This window comes from Panthera onca, chromosome B1 (genome assembly GCF_046562875.1).
Source record: "Panthera onca isolate mPanOnc1 chromosome B1, mPanOnc1 haplotype 2, whole genome shotgun sequence".
Lineage (NCBI taxonomy): Eukaryota > Metazoa > Chordata > Mammalia > Carnivora > Felidae > Panthera > Panthera onca.
Genome location: NC_138342.1, coordinates 146,113,206 through 146,139,476, shown reverse-complemented (window position 1 = coordinate 146,139,476; position 26,271 = coordinate 146,113,206). Strand labels below are relative to the sequence as shown.

Genomic DNA, 26,271 nt, shown 5'->3' with positions numbered 1-26,271 from the left:
AAGTGAGGAGCTCTTGCCAGTCTTATGGGGTCAAGTAGACAAAATAGACAAAATTTGAAGTTCAGATTCACCAACATGGCCTTGAACGTTCCAATATCCTGGAGAAAAGAGTCAGAACAGATCATTCTATAATACTTTTCTCCAAAAATATTTTTGTTCCTAGATTTTGTAAGCAAGAGGCTGAGAATCTAAATAAAAAGTGGTTAAGAAACTAAAACAATTAGCCAAGCTGTCAGTAGTCTTAAAATGCCAGGGAGATAAAAACTAAATTTCAGCACCCACCAAAGAGAAGGAGTCTTGTAAACACACCAAGCTTTCCACTAAAATCCTCAAGGGCTATGCCCTAAAAATAAAGTAAGTCAAAATACAGACTAACTCACAAAAAGTCTGAAACCACACTGCTAATTCTCTTGATCTCTGATGAGATCAATGTAATTTGCTCCTAGTCTACCTGTGTGCCCAGAAAAAAATTAATTACACTATGGTGAAGATATCACCAGCATCTATAATTTTATGTATACAATATCTAGCATTCAATCAAAAATTACAAAGCACACCTGAAGCTAGAGCCAAAAGACTAGAAAAACAAGGGAAAAAACTGGCAATATAAACAGACCCAAAGGTCTGTGTAGAATATTCAGATATAGACTTTAAACAAATGATTAATATGTTCCAAAAGAGAAGAGAATTTTTCCCAGAGTACAGAAATCTATAAAAACTAATCTAATGGAAATGCAGTGATTAAGAAGTAACTGATATTCAAAACTTGATAGAAAACAATGAGATACCAACACACACCTGTTACAACAGCTAAAATCTAAACTATTGACAACACCAAATGGTGACATGTATGTGGAGCAACAGGAACTCTCTCATTCACTCCTGGTGGGAATACAAATGGTATAGCCACTTTATTTGTTTTTAATTTATATTTGTTAATGTTTTTATTTTTGAGAGAGAGAGAGAGACAGAGACAGAGACAGAGCATGAGCAGTGGAGGGGCAGAGAGAGAAGGAGACACAGAATCCAAAGCAGCTCCAGGCTCCGAGCTGTCAGCACAGAGCCTGACACGGGGCTTAAACCCACGAACCGCAAGGTCACGATCTGAGTCAAAGTCAGATGCTTAATTGACTGAGCCACTCAGGCGCCCCAGTACAGCCACTTTAAAAGACAGTTTGGCAGTTTCTTACAAAACTAAATATACTCTTACCATATGATCTAGTTATTGTTTTGCTTGTATTTAAAAGAGCTGAAATATCCAAATGAAAAAGAAAAAGAAGATGTAAAGCGAAGAGTATAAACAGATGCAAGGATCTCAGAGAAAAGATCTAACACATTAAATTGGAGTCCTGAAAGGAGAGGAGAGAGAGAATGGCAGTTACATTTGAGGACACACTGGTCAAAATTATCCAGATTAAAAAAAAAAAAAAAAAAAAGGGAAAAAGAAAAATCAAGTCACAATTCAGGAGGCTCTAATAACCCCAGCCAGGATAAATACAAAGAAAACCACACTTAAGCAACTTTGGTTAAGCTTCTGAAAGACAAGAAGAAAAGCAACCAAAAGGGGTAAAGAATAAAACTGATAGCTGACCTTTCAAGAGAAATAAAAGAAGGCAAATGATACCAGAATTATATCTCTAAAGTGTTCAAAGAGGCTCAGTCAGTTAAGCTTCCAACTTCGGCTCAGGTCATGATCTCATGGTTCGTGAGTTGGAGCCCTGCATTGGGCTCTGTGCTGACAGCTCAGAATCTGGAGTCTCCTTCAGATTCTGTGTCTCCCTCTCTCCCTGCCCTTCCGTCACTCACGCTCTGTCTCCCTGTCTCTCAAAAATAAATAAACATTAAACATTTTAAGTGTTCAACTTAACATTAACATTTAAGCATTTTAAGTGTTCACTTAACACTTAAGCATTTTAAGTGTTCAAAGAAAATGACTATACATCTGGAAATATATAACTACAAATATATCTTTTTAAAAAAATTTTTAACGTTTTATTTTATTATTGAGAGACAGAGGGAGACAGAGCATGAGCATGGGAGGGGCAGAGAGACGGGGAGACACAGAATCTGAAACAGGCTCCAGGCTCTGAGCCGTCAGCACAGAGTCCAATGCAGGGCTCGAACTCACAAACCGCAAGATCATGACCTGAGCTGAAGTCGGACGCTTAACCGACTGAGCCACCCAGGAGCCCCGAACCACAAATATATCTTACAAAAATAAAGAGGAAACAAAAACTTTTGAAACACTGAGTAAATTTATCGCTAGGTTAGTAATGAAAGGAAATATCAATGAGAGTTTTTCAGGAAGAAAGATAACTAACCCAGACAGATATATGAAAATACAGTATAAAATGAAGAGCAATAGAAAAAGTGAAGACGTAGCTAAATCTAAGTAGATACTGACATAAAACAATAATAACGTCTTGTGAAGTTTAAAATATACGAAGTGGGGGCGCCTGGGTGGCTCACTCGGTTAAGCATCCAACTGAGGCCCAGGTCATGATCTCGTGGTCTGTGAGTTCCAGCCCCGCGTTGGGCTCTGTGCTGACAGCTCAGAGCCTGGAGCCTGCTTCGGCTTCTGTGTCTCCCTCTCTTTCTGCCCCTCCCCCTCTCATACTCTGTCTGTCTCTCTCGAAAATAAATAAACATTAAAAAAATTGTTTTAAATAAAACAAAATATATGAAGAGGGGTGCCTGGGTGGCTCAGTCGGTTGAATGTCTGACTCTTGATTTCGGCTCTGTCACGATCTCGCAGTTCAGTTACTGGGTTTGAACCCCATGCCGGCTCTGCACTGACAGCACACAGCCTGCTTGGGATTCTCTGTCTCTCTCTCTCTCTGCCCCTTCCCTGCTTGTTCTCTCAAAAATAAGTAAACAGAAAACAAATAAATAAAATATATGAAGAATTAAAATAGACAACAACAGAACAAAAAGTGGGAGGAGGATAAAATGAGGTAAAATACCCTAAGGTCCTTGCATTTTCCACAAAGTGATAAAAGTACTAATTTATAGAACTAAAAAGTCAAGAGTGCATGTTATAATCTCTACAGTAATGCACCAAACAATAATAAGACAGCATGTAACTAACAAAGTACTGGGAGGAACAGAAAGAAATAGAGAAAAAAGAACAACTATGACAAACAGAAAACAATAAAGACAACAGATTTGAACTCAAATATATCAGTGATTACATTAAATTTGAGTAAACTATATGGACCACAAGTCAATAAAAGACCAATATGAAAAACAAAACTCATATATAAGCTGAGTTTTGGCATAAGAAGAGACAAGAATTTCAATGTAACGGAGTATAAAGTTCAAAAACAGACCTACAGAAACATACCCACTTGATAAAGATGTCACTGCAGTATACAGGAGAATGGAAGGTTTTTTCAATAAATGGTGCTGGATCAACTACTCATCCATATGGAAAAAATGAACCTAAACCTTTAACTTACATCATACATAAAAGTTAGTTGCAAGGTACATTATAAATCTAAATGTGAAAGACAGAAAAAAAATAAAACTTCTAGAAGAATATCAGAGAATATATTCATGATCTTGAGGTATGGGAAGAGATTACAAAATAGATTACAAAAAGGACAAAGAATAAAGGAAAAGATTAACTGGATTTCTTTAGAATTGATGGCATCTTCATCAAAATATTCCATTAAGAATGTGAAAAGGCAGGGGCGCCTGGGTGGCTTGGTCGGTTAAGCATCCGACTTCAGCTCAGGTCCTGATCTCGCGGTCCGTGATTTCGAGCCCTGCGTCGGACTCTGTGCTGACAGCTCAGAGCCTGGACCCTGTTTCAGATTCTGTGTCTCCCTCTTTCTCTGCCCCTCCCCTGCTAATGCTCTGTCTCTCTCTGTCTCAAAAATAAATAAACGTTAAAAAAAAAAAATGTGAAAAGGCATACCAGAATGAGAGGACATTTGCAAGATATATATCTGACAAAGGACTTTTTTTAAAAAAAATTTTTTTTTAACGTTTATTTATTTTTGAGACAGGGAGAGACAGCATGAGTGGGGGAGGGTCAGAGAGAGAGGGAGACACAGAATCCGAAACAGACTCCAGGCTCTGAGCTGTCAGCACAGAGCCCGACGCGGGGCTCGAACTCACGGACCGCGAGATCATGACCTGAGCCGAAGTCGGATGCCCAACCAACTGAGCCACCCAGGCGCCCCGCTGATAAAGGACTTTTAATCAGAATGCATAAAGCATTCATAAAATGGGCAAAAATATCAAACTGGCACTTTAAAAGAGGCAGTCTAAAAAACCAATAAACATGCAAAAATGTATTTAACTCATAAGCCTTCAGGGGCACCTGGGTGGCTCAGTCGGTTGAGCATCCGACTTTGGCTCAGGTCATGGTCTCACAGTTGGTGAGCTCGAGCCCTGTGTCGGGCTCTCTGCTGACAGCTTGGAGCCTGGAGCCTGGAGCCTGGAGCCTGGAGCCTGGAGCCTGGAGCCTGCTTTGGATTCTGCATCTCTCTCTCTCTCTCTCTGCCCCTCCCCTGCTCGTGCTCTCTTTCTCTCTCAAAAATAAATAAATAGGGGCGCCTGGGTGGCTCAGTCGGTTAAGCGTCCGACTTCAGCTCAGGTCATGATCTCGCGGTCCGTGAGTCCAGCCCCGCATCGGGCTCTGTGCTGACCACTCAGAGCCTGGAGCCTGTTTCGGATTCTGTGTCCCCCTCTCTCTGACCCTCCCCCGTTCATGCTCTGTCTCTCTCTGTCTCAAAACTAAATAAATGTTAAATACATAAATAAATAAATAACATTAAAAATTTTTTTTTAATTTTTTTAAATAAAAAAATAAAAAAATAAACAAACTCAAAAGCCTTCAGATAAATGTAAAATAAGACCAAAATGTGAGAATACTGCACCCACACTAGAATAGCCAATTTTCTTTTTTAACTGAGAATATCAAGTATTGGTGAAAATGTGGAACAACTAGAACTTTCACACACTGCTGGTAGAATGAATATGCTACAACTACTTCGGAACCACCTTTCACAGTATCTAGTAATACTGAAATCCACATACTCTGTCAACTAAGAGTTCCATTCCAAGGTATAAATCCCAGAGAACTGTGTATATAATGTGCACTAAAATACAGGTATATGAACATTCATAAAAGCATTATTACTGAGAGCCAAAATCTGTAAGAAAAAAAACCCTTAAATGTCCACCAACAATATATGATGAACAGAACAAATTGCAGCATGTGTACACAATGATACTATGTGGCACTGAAAATAATCAATTACTGCTATATTCAGCAACATAGATGAATCTCAAAACATAAATTAATGACACCAGACACAAAAGAGTATAAACAGTATAATTCCATTTATATAAATTTAAATACCTGTAAAACTAATAGATACAAGTCAAAATAATAGTCACCTATGAAACTGGAAGGAGGAACAAGGGAGAATTCTGAAGTGGTAATGTTTTATTTATTTTATTTATTTTGTTTGAGAGAGAGAGAGAGAGAATGCAAGCAGAGGAGAGGAACAGAGGGAGAGAGAATATCTCAAGCAGACTCTGTGCTCAGCACAGAGCCCGACCCAGGGCTCAATCCCACAACCCTGGGATCATGACCTGAGCCGAAATTAAGAGTCAGCCACTTAACAGACTGAGCCACCCAGGCCTCAGTTATGTTTTATTTTTTAATGAGGGATAGTTATATGTGTATTCACTTTGTAAAATCTCCACGCTTATAATCTGATGATTGTTGTAATGGTTAATTTTATATGTCAACTTCACAGAGCTAAGGGATGCCTAGATAGCTGGTAAAACATTATTTTTATGTGCGCCTGTGAGAGTCTTTCCAGAAGAGATTAGTGTTTGATTCAGTAGACTTAAAAAAGGTACCCTACAATCCAAGTGGGCATCATGCAATCAGTTGAGAATGTGAATAGAACAAAAAGGCAGAGGAAAGGTGATATTGCTCATTGCTTGACATGGGACATCTATCTTCCGCCTTTGGACATTAACACTTCTGGATGTGGGGCCTTGGCACACACCATTGGCTACCCTGGTTCTCAGGCCTCTGGGTTTAGACTAGAAATACACCAGCTTTCCTGGGCTCCCAATTTGCAGATGACAGATTGTAGAACTCAGCCTCCACAAACATGAGAGGCAATCCTTCATAATAAATCGCTTTCTGGGTATCTATCCTATTACGTTCTATTTGTCTGAGGATTCCAATTACAGTTGTATACATCTCCATATTATGTTACATTTAAATTTTTAAGTTTACCCATATACAAGGTTTTCTTTTGGGGATAATGAAAATGTTTTGGAACTAGATAAAAGTGGTAATTGCACAACACTGTAAATGTGTTAAATGCCAATGAACTGAATACTTTTTTTAAGTTTATTTATTTGAAAGAGAGAGAGAGAGAGTGTGCAAGCAGGGGAAGGACAGAGAGAGAGGAGAGAAAGAATCCCACGCAGGCTCCACACTCTCAGCTTGGAGCCAGACATAGTGCTTGAACTCACAAACTGAGATCATGACATGAGCTGAAACCAAGCATCGGACACTTAAATGAGCCATCCATCTGCCTCTGAAAGCTTTAAAATGGTTACGTTATATGAACGAACTCAATTAAAAAATAAAAAAAGCTACCCAAAAACTCAACCTCAATAAAATAATGTATATATTTATTAGTGGACATTACTACAAACATTAAAAGTTACAATGACAAACTTACCAACTGCTGTGTCACCATCTAACAAATTGTCATCTTCAGAAGTTTGAAAGTCCATAATAACACCTACTCCATCTAAAAGCTCCTCATCACTACTTGCACTTGTTATACTGTTGTAGCTGTTTCTATAGTATCCTCTATGGAACAGCTGCTCAGACTCCATTTAGCTCTCTGATTATCTGAAAAAAGAGGAAAAAGTAGTTGTAACATTTTCCCAGCGTATTATAAAAATCACCTAGTTTAACATAACAAAAAGAAACTTCTGAACTCTGTATTAAAAAAATACTAAGTTCATTCACTGTAACAATAGCTCACTCTACTAAGTCTTTTGGGATGATTTATTAATTCTATTCTCACTATGCAGCTACAAAAAAGAACAAAGAATTTCTTCATGTAGTGATACAAAACAAACCGCAAGATCAGTTGTTAAGTTAAAAAATTACAAAGAAGTGTTTTAGGTATACCACAATATATATGGGGGGGGGGGGGGGCAGTTATCCAAAAAAAGCAGGGGAGAGGGTATGGGGAAGAGGAAGAAAAACAGTACATAATGGCTTGTGTAAATACAGATGATCACTGGAGCGATTTCCAAGAAAAGTTGCCTACAGGAGAAAGGAACAAAATGGCTAAAGTACCAGGTCTAAAAGGCAAATTCTTTGTCTCTTTTGAGTATTTTACTAAATCCAAATACTAATTTTAAAATGGTGTAATTTGGGGCACCTGGGTGGCTCAGTCAGTTAAGCGTCTGACCTTGGCTCAGGTCACGATCTCATGGTTCATGAGTCTGAGCCCTGCATCAGGCTCTCTGCTGTCAGCACAAAGCCCTGTTTGGATCCTCTGTCCCCCTTGCTCTCTGCCCCTTTCCCGCTCATGCTGATGAATACCTGTGCACTCTCTTGCTCTCAAAAATAAATAAATAAAAATTAAAATTAAAATTAAAAAAAATGCTGTAATTGTTTTTAATGTTTATTTTGAGAGAGACAGATAGACAGAGTGTGAGTGGGGAAGGGACAGAGAGAGAGGGAAATACAGAATCTGAAACAGGCTCCAGGCTCTGAGCTGTCAGCACAGAGACCAATGCAGGGCTCGAACTCATGAACCATGAGATCACAACCTGAGCCAAAGTCCGATGCTTAACTGACTGAGCCACCCAGGTGCCCCTAAAATGCTGTAATTTAAATTTTAATATGAATTTCATTCTCCTTTCATTATTTTATTTTTTAATGTTTTTATTTTTAGTTTTCGGGAGAGAGAGACACACAGTGTAAGTGGGTTAGGGGCAGACAGAGGAAATACGGAATCTGAAGCCCGTTCAAGGCTCTGAGCCGTCAGCCAGAGCCCAATGTGGGGCTTCAACTCGTGAACTGCAAGATCATGACCTTAGCTGAAGTCATCCACTCAACCAACTGAGCCATCCAGGCACCCCCTCCTTTCATCATTTTCAAATTTAAATCACAATTTTCATTTTTTCAAAGCAGATAATACTAAACATACTTATGTTTTCATTGTTCTTACTCTAAAAACAGTATTGCTCTTAAATTGTTTGATTTTTAAAATACATCTACTTACTTGCTCAATATCTAAATGGAGAGTGCAAAACATCACCAATAAACTTGAAAGGATCATGTGTGGGACTTGAATGATACAGTCATAAAAGCAGTCAAACCAGTAAGCCTTGTAAAACAAGAATTTAATAGGTATGTCATAATAAGTACATATGAAAATAAAAGATAATGGCACTGAGCATACTCCAATCCTAGTGCCGAATTCTTTCTTTTTTTAGGTAGGCTCCAAGAGTCACATGCTCTACTAAATGAGCCAGCCAGGTGCCCCTTTAGTGTTGAATTTTAATACTGAAGACTTGAAGTGTTTTAAGACAATCTCTTGTCCTCAGTAAACCGTCCTTCTGCACAGGGAAAAATAAACTCAGAGTTATAACAATTAAAATTATTTGTAGAGATTGTACACTTCTTTTGAGAAAAATAAAACATTGCTAAAAAACTATTTTTAACAGATTTATAAGTTTCCTAACTTCAAGACTACTTTAGAGAAGGTGAAGTTTTGAGAACTCAAGAGCATGTCTCTATTCTCAGCATCTGGCATAATCATTGGTACATAATATATAAATAATAAATATAAAATGTCAAATTGTTTATTCAGTCAATGAGGTAAAAAAGGTAAAAAACTGAAATGTATTCAGTTTTCAATAAACAAATGCTCTCTACAACAGTACTAATCTGGCCCTGGGAGAATAACCAAAGATTTAGCACATGGATTACAAAGAAAACTTGCATAGTTATCGCTTTGCAACTTCATTAATGTTTTATAGTTACCTCTACCAAAGACAGCCTGTTATAACTTACTGAGATTTGTGTGTACTAATTAAAGCAAGAGTTTTATATCTAAGGTAAATGTTAGAATAGTTTGAAAATAACTATTCATGCGAAGAACTTTGCAGGGTCCATAAGGCAATCAAATTAAATATTGTGGCTCTTGAGTAAATAGCCAAAAGCCTTTTAAAAAAATAAGCATGAATCATTTTAATTTTGATGTATCAAAGCCTGTATGCTAAGATTTTGGAATGAATACAAACATTCTGTTCATCACTTTACCTCATGATCAGACTAGAAGGGCTTAAGACATGTGATAACACACATCAATGAATGTTAGTTAGAGGCTACATATCACCTCCCTCACCTGTGCATGTGAGCACACTTTCTCACAAATAAACATTAAAAAAAACAACTTTTTTTAAAGTTTATTTATCTTGAGAGAGAAAGAGACAGTGCTAGTAGGGGAGGGGCAGAGGGAAAGGGAGAAAAAGAATCCCAAGCAGGCTCCGTGCTGCCAGCACAGAGCCTGACATACGGCTCAAACCCACAAAACCATGAGATCATGACCTAAGCTGAAACCAAGAGCCACATGCTTAACCAGCTGAGTCACCCAGGCACCCTCCCCCCACCCCTCAAAAAAACCTCTTAAACAGTTTATTAGATGTTCAGCATTAACCTTAACATGACAAAAATTAACTTGTTTATACTTGTATTAAATATAATCATCCTAAAGGTTAGGTACTATTATTTTCCTCATTTAACAGATGAGGAAACTGAGGCACAGAGTTTAAATAACTTACCCAAAGTCATGCAACTAATAAGGAAAGCCTCTCTGACCTACTTACTACCTGGGCAAATCTCCCTAAACTAGGTCAAATTTTCACTGTTAGCTCTTAATTCTCTCCTTTATATCATTTACTACAGTTGTAATATTATACTTATTTACATGATTATTTAATGTCTGTCTTCCCAACTAGAATATATCGTGAGATCTGGCACAGTGTCCATTTCTGTTCAATATTCCATAATCGATGGTCATTAGCATAGTACCTAACACATATTAAGTGTTCAGTATTTTTTTATTCAACTTTTTGAAATAATTCTGATTTCACATGCAGTTGTAAAATATCATACAGAGATATCTTGTGTACCCTTTACTCAGCTTCTGCTAATGGTAACATCTTGCAAAACTACAGAAAATCACAACCCAAATACTGACATTGATGGTACAATCAAGATACAGAACATGTTGAGGCACCTAGATGGCTTAATCAGATGGGCGCCCAACTCTTGATTTTGGATCAGGTCATGATCTCAGTATAATTCTCTAGAGATTCATCTAGGTTGCTCTATTTATCAATAGTTCTTTCCTTTTGATTGCTGAGTAGTAGTCCATGGTATGGATGTACCATAACCTAACCATTCACCCATTGAAGAATATCTGGTTTTCTAGGTTTTGGGTATTATGAATAAAGCTGCTATAAATATCCATGTACAGGTTTTTGTATGCAGTCAAGTCTTCATTTCTCTGGGATAAAACTCAAGGAGTGCATTAATTGGGTCATATGGTAATTGCATGTTTAGTTTTTTAAGGAACTGTCAGTTTTACATTCCCACCAACAATAAATACATGGGTGATCCAGTTTCTTCACATCCTTACCCGAACTTCCCGTTGTCACCAATTTTAATTTTACCCATTCCGATAGGTGTGTAGTGATATCTCACTGCAGTTTGTTTGCATTTCCCTGGTAGCTAATCATGTTGAACATCTTTTTTGTACTTCTTTGCTATCTGCCTATCCTCTTTAGTGGAATGACAGTTCATATATTTTGCCCATATTCTTATTGGATTGCTTTTCTACTGCTGAGTTTTATACTTTAGTATATTCTAGATACCAGTCCTTTGTCAGATATGTCGTTTGCAAACATTTTCTCACATTCTATAGCTTGACTTTTTTAAGTACTTTTTAAGTACTCTCTACGCCGATGTGGGGCTCAAACTCACAACCCTGAAACCAAGAGTCACATACTCCACTGACTAAGCTAGCTGGGTGCCTGTGATTTTCTTCCTTTTAACAGGGTCTATCACTGAGCAAAATATTTAATTTTGATGAAGTTGAATTCATAAATTTTTCCTTTATTGATTATGCTTTTGGTGTCATCTAAGAAATCTACCCCCCAAAGATTTTCTTCCAAATTTTTTCTTTTTCTTTTTTTTTTTCTGAGAAAGAGAGAGCATGAAAGCAGGGGAGGGACAGGGGGAGAGGGAGAGAGAATTTTAAGCAGGCTCCACACCCGACACAGAGCCTGACTTGGGGCTCAATCTCATGACAGTAAGTTCATGACCTGAGCCAAAATCAAGAATCAGATGCTTAACTGACTGTGCCACCCAGGCATCCCTATATTTTTAAAGTTTAACATTTTACATGTAAGTCCATGATCCATTTTGCGTGACTTTTTGTATAAGGTGTTAAGACATAGGTTGAAGTTCCTCGTTTTTTGGGTATTCTTTTCTTTTTTCTTTTTTTTTTTTTTTTTTTGTGGATGTTTGCATGCCTACTTGTTCCAGCAGTATTTGCTGAAAAAAGCTATCTTTCACTGATTTGTTTTTATTTTCTTTTGCCTTTGTCAAAAATTAGTCGGGTATATTCGTGTGCATCTATTTCAGAGTTCTGTGTTCTGTTCCACTGATCTATATGTCTATACCTTCAGCAATACTACACAGTCTTGCTTACTCTAGCTCTGAAATAAGCTGGAAATTGGATAGATTAATTTCTCACACTTTATTCTTATTTTTCAAAATTACTTTAGCTATTCTAGTTACTTTACCTTCCATATAAATTTTTTAAAAATTTTTTTACATTTATTTCTTTTTGAGAAACAGAGTGAGACAAAGCATGAGCGGGGAAGGGGCAGAGAGAGAAGGAGACACAGAATCTGAAACAGGCTCCAGGCTCTGAGCAAGCGGTCAGCACAGAGCCTGATGCGGGGCTCGAACCCATGAACTGTGAGATCATGACCTGAGCCAAAGTCGGACGCTCAACCCACTGAGCCACCCAGGTGCCCCTACCTTTCCATATAAATTTTATAATCTTATCTATATCTACAAAATCTTGATGGGTCAATTAATACTTATGAGTAAATAACAAATACTTCTCTATTTGGATGGTACATCTCTATTTGGATATTATGCAAACTCTAATTCAACGAAACTGAGTATTTGTCCCAAACTTGCTTGTTCTCCTACATTCCCTATCTCAGTTGTCATCTCCCTTGTAGCCAAAATTAGTTTTCAGAGTCACTTGTGAATGTATCTGACAACCATTTACTCAGTACCCATCATGTACCAGGCACAAGACAGGTGCTGGGGTAATGAGTAAAATATGGTCCCTATTCCCAAAGCAGTGAAGGCAAAAGACATACAAATAACTACAGTATGGTATGATAAATATCACAGGAAAGGTATATAGGAGGTATTTGATAACACTGAAAAGGAATAAGCATGCTACCTGGAAAAGTCTTAAAAGTGAACATTTTTTAAATTATTTAAAAGAATTTTTTAACGTTTACTTATTTTTTAAGAGACAGAGAGAGACAGAGCATATGTGGGGGAGGGGCAGAGAGAGAGGGAGATACAGAATCCAAACCAGGCTCCAGGCTCTGAGCTGTCAGCACAGAGCCTGACGTGGTGCTCAAACCCACAAACTGTGAGATCATGACCTGAGCTGAAGTCGGATGCTTCACCGACTGAGCCACCCAGGCATCCTTAAAAGTGAACATTTAATAAAGGGAATGTTTGAGCTGAGTACTTGAAGGATTAGGATGAGTGAACTGGGCTAACTATGAGATGAAAGTCAATACAAGCAAAACAAACAACAAAAAACAAAAAAAACAAAAAAAATACATGCAAAAACACAGCACCATAATAATAAAACCTGCTTAGGTAGCTTAAATAAGAGGTAAGGGACTGGAGAGTAGCTGGAGAGGTGGACATAGGCCAGATCAGAAAGGGAGGAGTTCATATGCTGTGCTAAGGAACTTAATTACTCATTTATACACAAGAGAAACCATTAAGAGTTTTAAAAGATAAACCACATGACCAAATACGAATTTTAGCAAGGCAACAGTAGCAGCAGTATGGAAGACAGATTAGAAGAGCAAAAGGCTGAAAGAGGAGTTAGGTAACCCTAATTCCAGTAGAACCCTGAATAATCCTAAATATGAGATACTGAAGGCATAATTAACCTAAGACATCACAATATGGAGTGAAAAGAATTCTGAAAAATATTTAAGAGGATGCGGTAAACAATAAACTGTGGGGAACAGTGAAGAAATCTAAGAGATCTGCTAGGTTTCTGACTTGACTAATTGATTCAAAACAGCTGGAAGAACAAATTTCATTCTTCTACATCTTATGGGACTCAAGATCAGAGTGTTCTTTCCAACTATAGAATTAGATATGTAAGCTTTAAGTCCTATACAAGGCCAGACTACAATGAGGGGAGTGGCTCCCTTCATTCAGTGCATCAATCTAGCACCCAAACTGCAAACACTAAGTAGTATGCCACCTGAATTGGGGGGTGGGAAGAAGAACTAGGAAGACTGCAAATTCGTGGCTAAGGGACCCACAGCCTGAAGTAGTTACACCAATTTTCCATAGCTCCCAGTCAAGTTTTACCTCTCTCAGAAAGGAGACTGGGTAGAGCTAAGGATCATGGCTAAGTTTCAAAGGTGTATCAGTCAGCTACCTGGCTGGCTAGTAAGCTAAATAGAAAAGTAGGTACACTATCACTGAAAAAAGAAATGAAAATCCCAAATATTAGCAACTAGAGAGATGGGCAAAAGTTTCACAAGCATAATAGCAGAGGTAAAACGCTGACTGATGTAGCCATTTGTGTGTAAGGAGCATTTTCATATAAATACTTTAAGCATCTCATATAAATATCATAACTGTATAAATATTTTAACTGTATTTTTAAGTACTGGTCAAAAATCAAAATGTGACAATGAATTTCAATATAATCACTCATTCATTTACTAATGTTTACAGAATACCTACTAATGTATCAGACATTGTAAAAAAAAAATAGACAATTTTTATTGATTAATGGCATATTTGTATAGGCCTTACAGCTTTCAGTAAAGTTCAGCATAAATTGCATTATACACTGTCCTTGAAAGCAATGCTGAAATACTTTCCTATAAAGTAATATATACAATAAAAGGCAATATATGACAGATATCACAGAAAACAGCGGTAGTGTTATAAGAGCTTGGAAAAAAGAGCTCATCTCAGTGTAACTGAGGTGAGAAGCCTCCTTTGGAAGAGACACAACTGAGTTCAACCTTAAAAGATAAGTGGGATTTTATGGGGCAGAGATGGGAGAAGAAGTTAACTGAAGCAAAACTACTGACATGAATCATGCTATGGAGCCAAAAAGGCAACTAAAATATTTGAAGATGAGTATGTATACAGAATACAAGTCCAGTAAAAGATTTCATGGTCAAATAAGTTTGGGTAATAAAGCATACCCCATTCTAGAATTGTAATGGCTAACAGCATATGGCTCTTGAGAAAACCTGGAGTAAACACTAAATCTGTGAAAAGCTTCTCAAATTTATTTTACCAAAGAATGACCCCTCCGCCCCATATAACATCATAAAACTTAGGTCAGAACATCACAGAATTTATTCTGATACGTATTGTTACCACATACAAGATATGACAACAATGAAACTGATTTCTCCCCAAAGCAATATTACTTGCTATTTTCTCTACTATTAAGTTAGCTGCATGTCCAAACTGCTGTGCTTGCATTTTTCTTCAAAAGAAGTATTAAATGAATAACCTGCTAAAGGAAGTAGACACTCTGAAGTTTCCTAGATTCATAAAAATTTTTAGTCATTCAAAAGTTAAATACTAGATGATTTTAAAAGTAAAAACACAAATATAAGGCTTAGACTATAAGAAAAAAAGAAAGGTAAACAATAATCCAACAAAAAGATGCTGTGGAAGACTAAATAATTTTCATGATTTTACAGGACAGAAACTGTTCAACTACTCAAAAGGGCAAAAAATATTAACTGGCTGCAGTCAAAGTTGCAGATCAAATCTCTCTGTATTTCAGCAATACAAATGGGCAGTTTCTCAACATGTGTTGGTCCTACATTTTGTACTTTAACTGAAGAACATTCATTTTTAAAAATCAAAATAAATCATAGCTACAATATATATACACATGTGAATGTGCATATGAAAAACACACAAAAAGTTCATTATAATAGAATGAAAGTTTCAAAAATTTATTTCCCAGAGTTTCTGTAATTTCACATTACTTTTTTTTTTTTTAACGTTTATTTATTTTTGAGAGAGAGAGAGAGAGAGAGAGAGAGAGAGAGCGCATGAATGGGGGAGGGTCAGAGAGAGAGGGAGACACAGAATCTGAAACAGGCTCCAGGCTCTGAGCTGTCAGCACAGAGCCTGACGCGTGGCTCGAACTCACGGACCGCGAGATCATGACCTGAGCCGAAGTCGGACGCTTAACCGACTGAGCCACCCAGGCGCCCCTCACATTACTTTTATAATTGAAAAATAAATGAACCTATAGTGCCGTATCTCTCATCCTAACTTTTCTTCTGGCATTTTGACTAGTCTTACCTGAAATACAGTACAGCCATTGAGAGCAAGAGCTCTGAAATCATGCCAGTTGTGACACTTAACTGAGACCTTGGGCAAGTTAAATAACTGTTCTATTCCTCAGTTTCCATTATCTGTATAATGGAAAAACAAAGTACCTACTTCATGGGGTTGGTGTCATAATTGAGATAATCCACAAAAAAACACTTAGGAATGAATCTGAACCACAGAATTCACTCAATAAATATTAACACTTGTTATATCATATTATATGTTTTAGATCACTGCTGTCAAGTCTGACTAGAAACTTAGATGAAGGTTCTACAAAGCAGTGAGAGTGGCCAAATGCCACAGGATACTGCTTTGATATCTGACCCACCACAGAGATCAAATCTGGCTTCGTGAGTGGTCTGAAAATTATTACCAACATGTCACACGACAGGAAACTGAAAGCCTATCGCCAACATGACCTGGAAAACAGCCAATTTATTAATATAAAACCATAACCTCAGCAATTCTGTTCCCCTGAACTGTATATACCCATTACCAAGTTGGATTTTTTCATTTGTAATGAACTTTGTATGACTGAAATCACATGCTTAAAACACAATTTCCAAGATGTAAGTACTATACATTTCTATTGATCTCTTAAAATAATTTGACCCAATTTCCAAGCAAACAATCAGTCTTCGAAGAGTATGGGAAGTAGGGTGTGGGAGGGGGATGCCATGGATTCTGCCAACAGTGACTGCTCGTATCAACCAGAGGTCATTAAAACATACTCGGTCTGCCAAATATCTGTAGGTCACACACCTGGTTTTTAAGTCATACTATGTAGCAACAGTCAGCAGCAGCACCTTTTAAGACGAAAATCAACAATACATACACTAGCATTTTAACTCCTATGTGTACTCTCGAGCTACACAGTATTTTCTAGTGACTCACAAAGGCATGTAAAATTGACTGACATCAGTTAGATTATTTTCATACCGACCTCAAGAAAAGAATCTTGTAAATTAAACTGTTTAGAGATGAAAAGCAAAGCATTTCTGAAAAGATTCAACAATCAATGACAAAAGCCACAATGATGCTGCAATAACTAAATCGCATGGCTCAAAAAAGTTTATAGTATAGTCTGCAGAACTGAAGTTTTGAATTACCAAAAAAAGAAAAGGGTGATTCAATTCTCAAAAACAAGGGCTTTTTTTTTTATCCAAAAGAAACAGAAATCTCACAAATCTTAAACGTAAGCATAATGTATAGGTAATTTTCTATGTGCTCTAGTTTAACGTGCTATACAAATAAAGTGTATATTATATGCAAAATTGAGATTCTAAGGTAGTTTCTGATCCAAGTTTAATATCAAAACACAAATGTTATATATACACACAAACTATGTCTTGATATACACATAAATTTAGACCAAAGATAGAAAAACTGAGTATTAACTTTAAATTTGGGCAATTTTAGAGCAAGCAAAACGCAATCTCTGAGTTCAATATTAATCTTTTCCTGGAACCTACTTCCACTCTATTCAAAGGTCCTTCGACGGTTCCCAAAGGAAACCGGCGAAATCTTATAGAATGTTCGAGGGAATATACCTAATCAGGGAAGGTTTAACATCATGTAGGGTTCGGTTATAAGATAAACCAAGATGAGAGCCCTGGCATCACAGTTGACCCAAAATCCGTGAACATAACAGCTAACAAATCTTCACTCATACAATGCAACTCACCTTGCAGCTCAGAGGCATAGCAAAATCGGTGGCTGTTTTTTGCGCTGCCTTTGGATTCTGCATCTGTTTCAAACCTAAAAACCTAGCTACCCTGGGAGCTCCACCTGAAGAAAGCTTCACACACAACGAAAACTATTGCGATTTAAAAGATACCTTGGGTTTTCTACCGAAGAGGTTACGAAAATTTTGCCGGGTAGGACCTTTTTTTTGTCCTCTCCAAACACGGGAGCAGCATTAAGTTAAATCCGCTTCCTTTGGAGGGCCCTAAAGTCAATTGCTTCCACCTAAAATTAAAAATAAAAATCTCCAACCTCACTTCCCTCTTAAAAGACTAAAACTGAATCCATGTTCCAACTCGCAAATGAAGTAGAATGCCTTTCAGCCCACCACACCCTCCTGCCTCATTACGCAGCCCAACTCCCCGGCCGCAGGCGAACTGGCACTGTAAAAAGGAGCTGGGGTTCCGGACCACACCGGCCCCAAGCCACGGAAGGGGAAGGGAAACAGCAGGAGTCTGGAGCCCGACAGGTGCGTCTACGCGTGACGTCACCGCGTTGACGTGAACGGCCGCTCAGCGTCCGGCCGCCGAATACCTCCTCCACCGGCCGCGGTTGGAGGCGCGTCGGCACCCATTGGGCAATGTGGAAACGGTGGGCGGGCCGAAGCAGGGGCGGCAGGAGGAGGAGCAAAGCGAGCTAGCCAGCCCTGAGGGGCCGCGCTGGGTGTGAAACCCTTTCCTGGCGATTAGCTCACGTCACTCACGCTTTGCTATTTGCCCCTCTGGTGACCTCGCGAAAGGACAGGAGGTGGCCGCCTTGGGGGAAGCATTCTCAGAAGGCCGCAGGCGCGCGCTGTACCCAGCATCCTCGGAAGCTCCCAATTCCACGCCGGCAGAAGACCCGGAGCAGCGCGTGAAATCCCGGCAAGCTTCGGCGCCAAAAGCGAAAGGCAAAAGCAGCCGTCCGCGAGCTCTACTTCTAAAACAGAACGAGGGAAATGGCCTTAAGCACCAAATGTTGCCTGTGTTTCTAGGTCGGAAGCAGGGAAAGCGGCGGCCTTACCTCGCCTTATATGTCGTGGTGGAGGGACGGGGCGGGGGGGAGGGTTATATGCCTGATAAACATGCAGAGAAAACTGATAACCCAAATTTAGCCGTTACGCAGTTTCAAAAATAATGCTTGGAAATAAAGTATTTTGGAGAAAATGGGTAATCCGATTTCAATTTCTACATGGTCGAATTGAATGTATTTTAGTTTGGTAAGTGTTTATTAAAGTAACGTGTACCAGCCAAAATTCAGTAAACCTGACACCTGGGCTCAAGGGGTTTATATTCCGGTGCAATAAAGAATGACTGCTCAGGAAAAGGAGCACCCTTCTGAGAGAGTAATGTGGAAAGAAATCTTTACAGAAGAGTTGATACCTGGATTTTGAAAAAAAAAAAAAGTTGAGGGACAGGAGTTGGGGTGGGGAAAACAAACAGTATCTGGTAGAAATTTCACGTAAGGGAGGAAGAAATGGAAGTTCTGTGTTATCCTGGCGTTGAATATAGTGTGCGAGATGTAAAATGGAGAGATGACTTGAGACGATGATGCAGAAGTCAGCAGTTACGCCAAAGAGTTTATGCCTTATCTTAGATAATCAGGGACGGTTGGAAAGTTTTGTTTGTAAGTAGTTTTTTTCTCCAAGTTGTTCGGAAAATGTCCAGGGGCGCCTGGGTGGCTCAGTTGGTTAAGTGTCTGACTTAAGCTCAGGTCAAGATCTCAGGATTGGTGAGTTTGAGTCCCCCATCTGGCTCTCTGTTGTCAGCGCCAATCCCACTTCAAATCCTGTGTCTCCCTCTCTCACTGCCCCTCCCCTGCTCACGTTCTCTCTCTCTCAAAAATAAATAAGTGTCCAAACATCCAGAAAACTTAATAGAATAGTACATTGCACATTCATACGCAATGGTTGTTCATTTAACATCTTTGATAAATACTAAAAACTTAACGTTTGTGAAGAAAAAATTCAACTTAATAGTTGAAGACTTTTTAATCATGGGCATGACAGGATCAGTCACATTCAAAAATTCTGCTATAGTTGCTTCATTTATATTTGGATTTTTTTTTTCCCTGAAGCATGTGAAAATTAGGATGCAGACATTATACTTTACCCTTAGATACTTCAACGTGCAATTGCGGGGCACCTGGGTGGTTCAGTCAGTTAAGGCATTGGGTTAAACTCAGGTCATGATCTGCAGCTCCTGAGTTCGAGCCCCTTGTTGGGCTCTGTGCTGACACCTCAGAGCCTGGAGACTGTTTAGGATTCTGTGTCTCCCTCTCTGCCGCTCCCCCCTTCCTCTCCCTCTCTCTTTCTCTCTGTCTCAAAAATAAATAAACATTAAACAAGTTTTAAAAAAATGCATCTCCTAAGAATAACAACTTCCCCAACACAAGAACAATACCATTATCACAACTAGGAAAATTAGCAATAAGTCCCTGATATCTAATAACCAGTCCATATTTAAATTTTGCCAGTTGTTAAGCAAAAAATTCTTTTGCAGTTTATTTTTTCAAACCAGTGTCCTATCAAGTTTCAAGCATTGCATTTCAGTTGTTTCTTAAATCTCTTTTAATCTCTAAGAGCTCCTCCCCCAATTTTTCATTATATTGATGTTTTAAAGAGACGAAGGACCTCTTGTAGTATGTCGCACATTAGTTGTTTTCAATTAAGAGCGAGCCATGGCTATTATAGGCTGACCATGTCCTCTCAAAAGATTCCTCCCCTCCCCCTTAAATACATCTTCATTTGGAAATACGTTCTTTACAAATGTGATCAAGGTAAGGTCATCAGGATGGGCTAATTCAGTATTATTAGTGACCTTATAAGAAGAGAAGAGACACAAAGACAGGAAGATGACTCTGTGAAGATGGAGGCAGAGACTGGAGTTATGCTGTTAAAAGCTAAAGAACAATTGGGGCTACCAGAAACTGGAAGAAACAAGGAAGGGATTCTTCCCTGGAGCCCTTAAAGAGAGCATAACCTTACTGACACCCTAATTTCCAGACTCCAGAACTGAGAAAATAAATTTCTGGGTTTTTTTTTTTTTTTAAGCTCCTCAGTTTGTGTTGCTTTGTTACAGCAGCCTTAGGAAGCTAATACAATGAGTTAAAATATTTTGAAAGAATACAGAAAATACAAATTGAAAGTTGGTGTCCTGTACAACCTGACCAATCTTAGTGTCACTGTCCACAAAAAAAATACAATTAAGTGTCTTGGGGAACTTTCCAGGAACTTTCTAGGCATATACAAAGATATTATACATATATAAAAAAGTGGGATATGCTAGATAACCTTCTTTGCTTCCCTACCAAATTTTTATTAAACTGTAAATTGTATACCAGAGCTTTTGACTGTACACTTCTTGGGCCCTCCAGTACAAGAGAGTAATGAATATCTGACTTACATATATATTTTGTATTTTCAAGGTACATAGCACTCTATAAACATTAATATCACCAATATTCTAGTTTCAACACCTTTTTGATAGTTGTATATAACAGAAAAGCGTTTTAATCAGGGTCCTTTGACAGTACATTTCTGGTTATAGGACTGAGGTCCCTGTTTTATTGCAAGACGTCTCTGTTTTCTTACTATTGACCAGAATTGCTCTCTGCTCCTAGAGACCATCCTCAAGTCCTAACTCCATGGCCTTCTCACCACATAGTAATTTACCTCTTCAAAACCAGCAGGAGAGGGGCGCCTGGGTGGCGCAGTCGGTTAAGCGTCCGACTTCAGCCAGGTCACAATCTCGCGGTCCGTGAGTTCGAGCCCCGCGTCAGGCTCTGGGCTGATGGCTCGGAGCCTGGAGCCTGTTTCCGATTCTGTGTCTCCCTCTCTCTCTGCCCCTCCCCCGTTCATGCTCTGTCTCTCTCTGTCCCAAAAATAAAAAAAAAAAAAAAAAATTAAAAAAAAAACAAAACAAAACAAAAAAAAAAAACCAGCAGGAGAATTTCTCTGACTTCTTTTTTAGGGGTCACTTAATTAAGTCAAGCCCATCCATCATAATCTCATTTTTTAATTAATTCACAGTCAATTGATTAATAACCTTATAATGGAAGTGAAATCCCTATATTCACAGTCTGGCCCACAGTGAAGGAGAGGCAATGATATTTTTGCATGTACTTCAGGGCATGGGAATCTTGGGGCCATCTCAGAATTTACCTCCCACAGTCTGCCCTCTAGCCCCTGATGATTTATAGATAAAATATAATACATTCACCCTTTTCCAAGGTTCTGAAAGGGCTCATCCCAATATAGCATCAACTTAAAGTTCAAAACTTCCTCTTAATCTAAATATCATCAGCTCAAAGTCCAAAATTTCTTCCAAATCAAATGAAGATGATGTTCCTGCCTGTAATCTATTAATTCTTCATCTGTGGACCTGTGAAACTAAAGAGGCAAGTTATCCACTCCCAACACTCCCAAAATACTGTGGTGTGATGGGCATAAGGTAACAGTTGTAGGCATTCCAGTTCAAAAACAAAAAAGAGAGATAGGAGTCACTATTTTCAAATGCACAGCCACCTACCCAAAAGTGGTGAAAGAGTGCTCCTTCCTTTCCTGATACACTAGTAGGTTTGGGGTTTTTGTTTGTTTGTTTTGCTTGTGTTTGATTTTTTTGTTGTTGTTTTGAGAAAAGGAAATCCTCTTTGTGTAACCCTCACCCAAAAGGGTTTTATGCCTTAATAGGCTTAAGCACCAGCTTTTTTGGCTCATATATGTTTGCACCAGCTGACAACCTCACAGACTCAAATCACTATTTACATTGACTTCCTGATTCAGTGTGGGCATCAACCCACAAATCACATTTCTCTCAGTGTAACTTTTTTTCAAACCCCCCTTTGCCCTTCCCTTGTCTCTAGGTCTCACATGAAGTTATAGCTAAAAGATTACACATATTTCCACAAGTCTGAATTTCAGACTATACCACTTAAACAAACAGGCAAAAAATTCCAAAAGTTCTTGCTATCTAATCCTGGAACAGTGAGGTCTAGTCACCCAGCATATGCAGTAATCAGTGGGCCACTCGAGTGACCTTTGTAGGATCAAGAAATTTAGCTTCCTCCAATTAAAATAAACTCTACTAAAATAAATATTCCAAAAATTGTTAATCTGGTTTATTTGGAAAATTTAAAAGATTAAAAATTATTCTAAGGACATATCTTAGGACCTACCAAAATTAAGGATTCTTCCCTTGTTGCCAGCAAAGTCTGGAATTTTTTTGAGTGCAGAGTTAAAAATTATAGGATATTAGGCAAAAGAGTTGCACTTTTTTGAAATTCTTTATAACATACAATCCCAAGTAATATCCAGATAGTACCTGCTTGGTGTTGTGTGGGAAATTACACTCATACAATGATACCCCCCAAATATACTACCAGATAAGCTATCTCAGAGGTCACAGAAAGGCTAACATACCATGAGAAGCAAGAGGGAAAAATTAACACACTTCAGATAAGGTACAAGTCGAGAGGAAAGACACATGATTTGAAACATGTGGTTATGCAATGCTAATATGTCTTATCTCTCTTTTTGGCATATTAACCTTTCTGTTCATGGTTAGGTAATTAGGACCAGAGTTGATATTTGAGCAAGGGTTCAGAGATGGAAGGTGCCTAAGCCAATGACACTCTGGATATTTTAAAGAGATGCAGGGGCAAGAGTACCTGGGCACCTCTGTAGCTTGCCAGTTAACCCGTTGAGCAGGTACAGGTTTTGCACTTTTGGAGCAGGTCATGTGGGACACAGTGTGAATGTCACACAGGGCCACAGAATTAAGACCTGTGAATGTTGAGTGTTTCGTGTATATTGAGTACGTCATGAATATATTAGTGCTTAATGATTAGATGCCTCTCATATGTTTAGTGCCTCATTAATATTAGGCATCTCTTGGTCTTTCCAGACTTTTCTACCTATGTTCAAAAGTATATGTCCTGTTAACTTTACCTGTCCACCATATAACACAGGTTAGTAACTTATCTGCTTAACACGTGAGTGTTATTTCTTATACCATTTCTTTTTTTTTTCTACCAGGGCAGAATTGAATATTCTCAAATAATACAATTCTGGGCTACACAATTTCATGGCTACAATTGGTATTGTGCCCATGGTGATAGTGGGAGTGCTCACAATACAGTCAAACTTCTCATGACTCTTTCATTTCTTTTATCAAGGTCAAATTCATGGCACCGTGATAATATCCAAGAACACTTTTATGTAACTTGGAACACTGTTGGACAAGTCTTACAAGAGATTTACAGACATTAGATGTTTTCTTCTGTCAATGGAGATATGTAGCCTAATTTTGGGAAGAAGCACATAGACTCTGAGAATAGTAGAGAATAGTCAGAGGCTATTAATCAATCATATCTGCTTTCTATGATCCTTTTATAAATAAATCCTAAATCCTTTTATGGTAGTGTATTAGTTTCTACATGGGGGATTATCCCAAGGATCTCTTGTAAGTGGGCAACAATGAGTCTATTTGCACATTTGGTTTTCTGTAATATTGTTTATACTACACACTACCTTACTTTTTTGCAAGAACATGTTTATTTTAAAATCCATTTCTGACATACAACCATCTTGTCAGTAGTTTTCAACCTTCACTCTGCATCAGAGCCACCTAGGGAGCTTCAAAAAAATACTCTTGCTTGGAATCCACTCTCAGAAATTGTTTTAATTATTCCAAGTTTGGGCCTCAGTATCCATATTCATAATTATTCTGTTAATAAGCAGCATTAAGTTAGAAGAACTACATTAGACATGGGCAATCTATCTAAACAATATGCTATGTGATATTTTAGTGATAGAACGATAGATTCTATCCAGGGAAGAACCTTTTCTGTAATTCCTCTAGTATTTGTGTTAGAAGAATCTAGTGGTGTTAAACCTCCTCTTCAACAGACTTGGGTGTTTTACATGGTAAGGACTATAACCAGATCCCTTGAACATTTTCTTTATGTGTTCTAATGTAAATACTTCCAGCTTGATCTTATTCCTTCTCAGCAAGTGTTCCAGAAGGGATTCTGTCTGGTTGGAGTTCTTACCAGATACTTTATGAAGCTGTGGGCTTTTCGTACACAATAAAAAGAATTTACCAGTCAGCCTGATCTACTCTGCTCCTGGAACCTTAAAAGAATACGAGTTTGTATTAGTATGCTATTACAACAGATTCCCACAGATTTAGTGTCTTGAAACAACACAGGTTTATTATCTTAGAGTTCTGTAGCTTAGAAGTCCGATACAAATCTCACTGGTTAAAATTAAGATGGTAGCAGTGTTGTGTTTGCTTCTAGAAGCTCTAGGGGAGAATCCATTTCTGTGCCTTTTGCAGCTTCTAGAGACCACTTGAATTGCCCCCTCCTCCATGTTCAAATCCAGCAGCAGTGGTTTGAATCTTTCTCATTCTGTTCTTCCTCTAAAGAGAAGTTCTCATTCTGAACTTCCTCTAAAGTAACATTTCCTTCTGATTCTGACTCTCTTGCCTTCCTCTTTCACTTTTAAGGACTCTTGTGATTACATTGGGTCCACGTGGATAATCCAGGCTCATCTCCCTATTTTAAGGTCAGCTGATTAGTAATTTTAATTCCATCTGCACCTTTAATTCCCCCTTGCCATGTAACCTAATATATTCACAGATTCCAGGGATTGGGGGGCAGGGAAATCACTGGGTGGCCTTTATTCTGCCTATGGGGGGGGGGTGGATTTGATAAGGTGTCAAAAGCTACAAACTTTCAGTTATAATTAAGGACTGAGGATGTAATGTACAACATGATGTCTATATTAACAGTGCTATATAGTATATTTGAAAGTTGGTAAAAGAATAAATCTTAGAAGTTCTTGTTATTTTTTATTTTTTCCATAAAAGTTCTCACAAGAGAAAAACAACTTTTTCTTTCTTCTTTATATGAGATAATGAGTATCAGCTAAACTAATAATTATTAATGATAATCAGTTTATAATATATAAGTTAAATGTTTAGACTGTACACCTTAAATTTATATAGTACTGTATGTCACTTATATCTTAATAAAACTGGAAAAAAAAACCCAAACAAAAATTAATAAGAAGCCCTCAGTATATAGGAAATATTAGGAGGTATAGCAGAATAAGTTATGTGAGTAAAATCAGTTTCTTGTACTGGAAATCATATTTTCTTTTGATTAAAACTGAGTTGATGCATTAGTAACAAAAACTCTACCAATACTCACATTAGCTTTATTCCCTCCTCAGTAAGCAGCCAATAAAATCTTTAAGCCCTCAGGAAAGGGGAAAATATAATTATTCACAGTGGTAAGAGTTTATCTATTCAAAGCAGATCTAGAACTGCTACCCTGGCAGATACAGAGAAACAAATTGTAGAGCTTATCAGCGAGTGGAGGTTGTGTAAACCATTTCTTTCTGCCAGCAATTCTACCATGGGGGGGGGGGGGGGGCATGTTGTATGGTGTTATTTTACAGACTTGACAAAATAAGTCAAAAGGATATGCATATTGCTAGCATGGCTTCTACAAAGACAGTAGCAGTTTATATTCCAACAGTTTATGATAAGAGCCTGAAGAGTTACCTAAGGAGGTATCCGACTAGCCATTCTTCATGAATGCAGCAAAAGAGAATTTACTTAGATTAGCAATTGGCAACATTCTTATGCTGCTTTGCTGTATAAAGGTACGTGGGTAGAACTGTCGTTATTGTGCATTCAGACACCAAAATTCCTGCTAATTGAGGGTGGGAGGGGCCAAAGGAGGTTAGCCTAGAAATGAGAAAATGAGGAAAACAAGTCTTTTGAATGGATGGAGATTGAAGA

General features: G+C 38.2%; 1 protein-coding gene across 2 annotated transcripts in view; it reads right to left on the bottom strand.

Moving 5' to 3' along the window:
• Positions 1 to 17,961, bottom strand: part of CLCN3 (Cl-/H+ antiporter 3) — a 96,905-nt gene extending 78,944 nt beyond the window's left edge. The window contains exons 1-2 of one of the 2 annotated variants that reach the window (XM_078445607.2): positions 17,424 to 17,961; positions 6,723 to 6,898 (exon numbers count right to left, since the gene is read on the bottom strand). In XM_078445607.2, coding sequence (XP_078301733.1) covers positions 6,723 to 6,882 — 160 coding nt within the window. In that variant the 5' untranslated portion in view covers positions 6,883 to 6,898; positions 17,424 to 17,961. The remainder of the gene's footprint in view (positions 1 to 6,722; positions 6,899 to 17,423) is intronic. The other variant, XM_078445609.2, reaches the window with a different exon arrangement.
• Positions 17,962 to 26,271: the final 8,310 nt, after the last annotated feature.